The following is a 7,215-nucleotide window of genomic DNA, read 5'->3' as shown; positions in this document are numbered from 1 at the left end:
AAAAAAAAAAAAAAAGAGATATGAGGTCTCCGTGTGTTGCCCAGGTTGGTTTCTAACTCCCGGACTCAAGCAGTCCTCCTGTCTCAGCCTCCCAAAGTGCTGAGATTACAAGAGTGAGATACCGCACCTGGCTTCAAAGTGTTTTTAATACAAGAATGAGGATTGCACACTGATAGCAAGGGTGTGGGAGTGAAAAACGAATTAGGCTACTTAAGTGGGACTAATTACTAACCATGAGACTATACTGACAAAGACTAATTTTTTAATGTTCTCAATTTGGGATGAGATAGACAAAGTGCGAGGAATCTGACAGTTTACCTATCCTAATTATTCTGAAATCATATTTATCCAAATTTAAGATTTCCATTATTGTTGATGTACTTAATATTACTGGTAGGTAATGTAACATTTGCCTTTCTCAAAATTCACTTACAATCTTTTTTGTATGATTTTATATAACCACAGTATCATTTGACTATAAATTTATATTAATCAACAATTTATAGGCCGGGTGTGGTGGCTCACACCTATAATCCCAGCACTTTGGGAAGCTGAGGTGGGCAGATAACCTGAGGTCAGGAGTTCGAAACCAGCCTGACCAACATGGTGAAACCCCATCTCTACTAAAACTACAAAAATTTACCAGGTGTGGTGGTGCACACCTATAATCCCAGCTACTCAGGATGCTGAGACAACGGAATCTCTAGAACCTGGGAGGCAGAGGTTGCAGTGAGCCGAGATCACACCACTGCACTCCAGCCTGGGCAAGAGTGAGACTCCGTCTCAAAAAAAGAAAAAAAAAATTATTTGCATGAATTTTGTTGGTCTTACTGCTCATTTGTTATATACATGAATTTTAATGGCATTATTGTGTTCACATACGAATAAAATCCGATTTGCATAGATATTCCTCTGTTGAGCATCAAGGTGGTTTCTGATCACTAATTGCTCTAATCTTTCTATAATATTTCAGAAGTATTGATTCAATGAGGGAAATAATAGTTTTTGAGGTACGGGGAGGAGACCTAGAATAGGAAAGAATATGAGCAACAGAGGTCGGGCGCGGTGGCTCACGCCTGTAATCCCAGCACTTTGGGAGGCCGAGGCAGGTGGATCACGAGGTCAGGAGATCAAGACCATCCTGGCTAACACAGTGAAATCCCGTCTCTACTAAAAATACAAAAAAATTAGCCGGGCATGGTGGCGGGTGCCTGTAATCCCAGCTACTCGGGAGGCTGAGGCCAGAGAATGGTGTGAACCCAGGAGGTGGAGCTTGCAGTGAGCTGAGATTGCGCCACTGCACTCCAGCCTGGGCAAAATAAATAAATAAATAAATAAAATATCTCTCTCTATATATATATGAGCAACAGTGTTTTACACCTTTGTTTATTTAGGGACAATAAAATGTTTTTATCAGCGGCTCGGTTTCCTCATTTATTTTTTGCTCTCTAGGCCTTTACAAAAACTTCTAGTGCTATAGAATTTGAATTGTCCCAGCTATTGGGTATGGGATGTGATTTTGAGTGATGGCCACTTTGTGTCTGATAAAGGTGCTGTTGTCAAGACCAATACCAATGCAGAGAAGACAGATGAAGAAGAGAAAGGTAACACAGCCGTGGAGCTTTATATAATAACAAGCTTCTACATTCTAAGAAAGTGGATTGTTATGAGGCTTCATTTTTATACCCAGTTTGGCTCAACTTTAATGGGTGATACAGTGCTAGCATAAAAGTTCAATATAGGGGCCGGGCGCAGTGGTTCACGCCTCTAATCCCAGCACTTTGGGAGGCCGAGGCGGGTGGATCATGAGCTCCGGAGATCAAGACCAACCTGGCTAACACGGTGAAACCCCATCTCCATTAAAAATACAAAAACAAAATATCCAGGCATAGTGGCAGGCACCTGTAGTCCCAGCTACTTGGGAGGCTGAGGCAGGAGAATGGCGTGAACGCAGCAGGCAGAGCTTGCAGTGAGCCAAGATTGAACCACTGCACTCCAGACTGGGAGACAGAGCGAGACTCTGTCTCAAAAAAAAAAAAAAAGAAAGAAAAAAGTTCAATATAAATAGTCAATAGGTGAAGGAGTTCTAATGGTTTACGTTTAGAGAAAGTTTACACTGAACAACTGAACACCTGAACAGGCCATTATAAAAAATTTTAAGTTTATTGGACAATCTCTATTGTCAAATAAAATTAAGCTTAATGTTATTTTGACACATTTGACATGCATGACAAGATGAGACCAACTTGTCCAATATTAAGGTACAGACTTTGTTAATTCCTGTTTTTTTTCCCATTGTTGTGATTGTTAATTACTTTAGGTTTATATATAGTGCAAATGGGGGAGTAAATATGTGTGTCTGGATAAGAGGAATAGGTAACTGCAGGAAAAGAGGGCTGTTAGATAGAGTCTGGAGAAGAGTATGAGGCCTAAATGGGTGATGGATCATAACTTTTTTCTTTAATAAAACTATTTTAATTTATAAGTCAAAACTATGAGGTACCTTGAAGTTGAATGTTCAGTACATTATTATTCAAAATACAAATGGCAGTTGAATTAGAGTAAATGCTTGGTAGGTTTCAAGGACTTTTAAAAATTCTTTGCTTTCTTTTTCCTGACAGAGGACAGAGCTGCCCAATCCTTACTCAACAAGCTGATCAGAAGCAACCTTGTCGATAACACAAACCAAGTAGAAGTCCTGCAGCGGGATCCAAACTCCCCTCTGTACTCAGTGAAGTCTTTTGAAGAGCTTCGGCTGTGAGTATTTATTCCCTTTCTGACTCTCCCCTTTGCACTGAAATAGAGATCCTAGGTCTGTAATAGATATCTTTTTATCACAACAGAACAGTTTTAGCTAACCAAGGTGTTTTTTTTGTTGTTGTTGTTGAGACAGAGTCTCGCTTTGTCGCCCAGACTGGAGGGCAGTGGCCAGATCTCAGCTCACTGCAAGCTCTGCCTCCCAGGTTCACGCCATTCTCCTGCCTCAGCCTCCCGAGTAGCTGGGACTACAGGCGTGCACCACCACACCCGGCTACTTTTTGTATTTTTAGTAGAGACAGGTTTCACTGTGTTGGCCAGGCTGATCTTGATCTCCTGACTTCGTGATCCACTTGCCTCAGCCTCCCAAAGTGCTGGGATTACAGGCATGAGCCACAGCACCCAGCCACTAACCAAGTTGTATAAAAGAATTTAGCTGCATGCGGTGGTGCACACCTGTAATCCCAGCACTTTTGGAGGCCAAGGTGAGAGGATCACTTGAGGCCAGGAGTTGCAGACCGGCCTGGGCAACAGAGCAAGACCAGACTCCATATAAAAAATATAAACAAATACTTTAGATGTTTTGGGATATTTAGTAAAATTTCCAGATAATGGGTGAAAGCTTTAGCTGTACTAACATGTATTCAGTTCAGCACAGCTCAATTATTGTTGATTACAAACTATGTGTAGGCCAGGCATAGTGGCTGACGCCTATAATCCCAGCACTTTGAGAGGCTGAGGCAGGCAGATCACTTGAGGTCAGGAGTTGCCTGGCCAACATGGTGAAACCCTGTCTCTACTGAAAATAAAAAAATTAGGTCAGGTGCAGTGGCTCACGCCTGTAATCTCAGGACTTTGGGAGGCCAAGGCAAGTGGATCACAAGATCCGGAGATCGAGACCATCCTGGCCAACACGGTGAAACCCCGTCTCTACAAAAATACAAAAAAAATTAGTCGGGTGTGGTGGCGGGCACCTGTAGTCCCAGCCACTCAGGAGGCTGAGGCAGGAGAATGGCGTGAACCTGGCAGGTGGAGCTTGCAGTGAACCGAGATCGCACTACTGCACTCCAGCCTGGGCGACAGAGCAATACTCTGTCTCAAAAAAAACAAAAAACAAAAAACAAAACATTAGTAGGGCATGGTGCCATGTACCTGTAATCCCAGCTATTCGGGAGGCTGAGGCATGAGAACTGCTTGAACCCGGAAGGTGGATGTTGCAGTGAGCCGAGACTGCACCATTGCACTGCAGCCTGGGCAACAGATTGAGACTCTGTCTCACAAACAAATAAACAAAAAACTATGTGTAAACAGTAAAAGAGAAAAATCCTCCAGATATTTTGCTGCTTTCCTCAACCAAAGCGACAATGACTTTCATCTTTAACTGTTTTTCTAGGAAACCACAGCTTCTCCAAGGAGTCTATGCCATGGGTTTCAATCGTCCATCCAAGATACAAGAGAATGCATTGCCACTGATGCTTGCTGAGCCGTATGTGTCCTATTACAACTCCGTTTCATTTTAGATTTTCCATTTTTGAAAACTTTTATTATTTTCACAGGCCAGCAATGTGGCTTGTGCCTATAATCCCAGCAACTTGACAGGCAAGGCAGGAGGATCGTTTGAGGCCAGGAGCTCAAGACCAGCCTGGGCAATGTAGCAAGACCCTGTCTCAACAAAAAACAACAACAACAACAACAACAACAAAAGTTATAAACTTGGCCAGGCGTGGTGGCATGCAGTTATAGTCCCAGCTACTCGGGAGGCTGAGGCAGGAGGATCACTTGAACCCAGGAGTTTCAGGCTGCAGTGAACCGTGATCACACCATTGTACTCCATTCTGGGCAACAAAGCAACCCTGTCTCAAAAGAGAAAAAGAAGAGGCTGAGGCACAAGATTTGTTTGAACCCAGGAGGCAGAGGTTGCGGTGAGCCGAGATCATATCACTGCACTCCAGCCTGGACAACAGAGCGAGAGTTTGTCTCAAAAAAAACCAAACAAACAAAAAGGGCGGGTGGGGGGTGGGTGCAGTGGCTCACGCCTGTAATCCCAACACTTTGGGAGGCCAAGGCAGGAGGATCTCTTGAGGTCAAGAGTTCAAGACCAGCCTGACCAACATGAAACCCGACTCTACTAAAAAAATACAAAAATTAGCCAGGTGTTATGGTGTGCTCCTGTAGTCCCAGCTACTCAGGAAGCTACGCCACGAGAATGGCTCGAACCCAGGAGGCGGAGGTTGCAGTGAGCCAAGATCACACCAGTGCACTCCAGCCTGGGCAACAGAGTGAGACTCCATCTCAAAAAAACCAAAAACAAAAAACAAAAAAATCATTTGTAATATCCCTCTCCCTACATTATTAACATTTTGGAGTGGAGACTTCTAGATTTTTCTCTATGTAAATATATACGTATAACTTTTTTTTTGTTTGTTTTTTTGAGACGGAGTCTCACTCTGTCACCCAGGCTGGAGTGCGGTGGCAAGATTTCAGCTCACTGCAAGCTCTGCCTCCTGGGTTCACTCCATTCTCCTGCCTCAGCCTCCCGAGTAGCTGGGACTACAGGTGCCCGCCAACTAATTTTTTGTATTTTTTTTAGTAGAGATGGGGTTTCACTGTGTTAGCCAGGATAGTCTCTATCTCCTGACCTCAAAAGATCCGCCCGCCTCAGCCTCCCAAAGTGCTGGGATTACAGGTGTGAGCCACCGTGCCCGGCCATATATATAACTTTATGGCCGGGCGTGGTGGCTCACACCTGTAATCCCAGCACTTTGGGAGGCCGAGGCCCGTGGGTCACGAGCTCCAGAGATCGAGACCATCCTGGCTAACACGGTGAAACCCCGTCTCTACTACAAATACAAAAATTAGCCGGGCGTGGTGGCAGGCGCCTGTAGTCCCAGCTACTCAGGAGGCTGAGGCAGGAGAATGGCGTGAAGCTGGGAGGCAGAGCTTGCAGTGAGCCAAGATTGCGCCACTGCACTCTAGCCTGGGCGACAGAGCGAGACTCCATCTCAAATTAAAAAAAAAAAAAGGTTGACATATAAATAATGTTTTATATGCTGTGTTTTTAAATTATATGATCATCTTCCTATGTTGGTAAATATACATTTATATCGTATATGCACCATGATTTCACTGTATTGATATATAAAAGTCATTGTGTCAAATATAATAGAAGCCAAACAGCTCTAGGAGACCTGAATAATACAGTAACTAAGGTGGTTTCCTGGTGCAGGGCATTTCCCACTTTCACAGGCATACAAATCTCATAGACATTTATTAAAATGCAGGGTCTGAATTTAGTAGGTCTAAGTGGGGACTGAGGGTCAACATTTCTAATAAGCTTGCAGGTGATGCTGATGCTGATGTTTCAGATCACATTCTGAGTAACAAGATTCTAGAGCATGATGGAAATTTAATACAGATTAATCCTATATTTTATATGATTATATACAATTCTGCATATAATCCTAAATTCTGAATCTTCTTTTTTGTCTAAAAATAGATATTTTAGGCCAAGTGTGGTGGTTCATGCCTGTAATCCCAATACTTTGAGAGGCCAAGGTAGGCGGATCGCTTGAGCCCAGGAGTTCGAGAGCAGCCTGGGCAACATGGTGAGACCCTGTCTCTACTAAAAGTACAAAAACTTAGCCAAATATGGTGGCATGTGCCTGTAGTCCCAGCTACCCGGGAGGCTGAAGTAGGAGGTAACCTGAGCCCAGGAGATTGAGGCTACAGTGAGCAAAGATTGCACCACTGCACTCCAGCCTGAGCAACAGAGTGAGACCCTGTCTCAAAAAATCATAAATAAAAATAAAAATAGATATTTTGGGTCTGTATTTTCTCAAGTTTTCTTTGTTCTGTGTCATAACAGTGACATTTTCTCCAGATGGATAGTGTCTTTTTTTTAGCTTGGGACTTTGAGCATGCTTAGGGTGAATAAATGGAGTATTTATTACATGGTTTCATATTGATCATTTATATTTGTGGATCTAATATTTTTGTAGATGCTAACTTTTTTTTTTTTCTGTGAGATAAGGTCTCACTCTGTCACCTAGGCAGGAGTACAGCAGTGTAATCATAGCTTACTGCACCCTGAGCACCTGGGCTTAAGCAATCCTCCTGCCTCAGCCTCCCAGGTAGCTAGGACTACAGGCCCGTGCTGTCATGCCTAGCTAATTTTCTTTATTTAATAGAGATGGGCATCTTGCTATGTTGCCCAGACTGGTCTTGATCTCGTGGCCTCAAGCAATCCTCCCACCTTGGCCTTCCCCCAATTTTTTTTTTTTTTTTGAGACAGTTTCTCACTCTGTTATCCAGGCTAGGTGCACTGGCACCATCTTGGCTCACTGCAATTTCTGCCTCCTGGGCGCAAGCAATCCTCCCACCTTGGCCTCCCAAGTAGCTGGGGCCACAGGTGCAAACCACCATGCCTGGCTAATTTTTATACAATTTTTTTTTTTTTTT

General features: G+C 43.5%; 1 protein-coding gene across 4 annotated transcripts in view; it reads left to right on the top strand.

Annotated features, from left to right (window-relative positions):
* The window catches only part of LOC105537224 (ATP-dependent RNA helicase DDX19B-like), a 44,390-nt gene that overhangs the window by 21,226 nt on the left and 15,949 nt on the right, over window positions 1–7,215 (top strand). For 2 of the 4 annotated variants that reach the window (XM_011976780.1, XM_011976781.1), the window contains exons 3-5: window positions 1,551–1,604; window positions 2,622–2,757; window positions 4,151–4,243. In XM_011976780.1, the coding sequence (XP_011832170.1) occupies window positions 1,551–1,604; window positions 2,622–2,757; window positions 4,151–4,243 (283 nt within the window). The remainder of the gene's footprint in view (window positions 1–1,550; window positions 1,605–2,621; window positions 2,758–4,150; window positions 4,244–7,215) is intronic. The other 2 variants (XM_011976782.1, XM_011976783.1) reach the window with 1 other exon arrangement.

The sequence above is a fragment of the Mandrillus leucophaeus genome, unplaced genomic scaffold, assembly GCF_000951045.1.
Source record: "Mandrillus leucophaeus isolate KB7577 unplaced genomic scaffold, Mleu.le_1.0 Scaffold17, whole genome shotgun sequence".
Classification (NCBI taxonomy): Eukaryota; Metazoa; Chordata; class Mammalia; order Primates; family Cercopithecidae; genus Mandrillus; species Mandrillus leucophaeus.
Note: the sequence above shows the minus strand (reverse complement) of the source record. Positions and strands in the feature narration are given on the sequence as shown.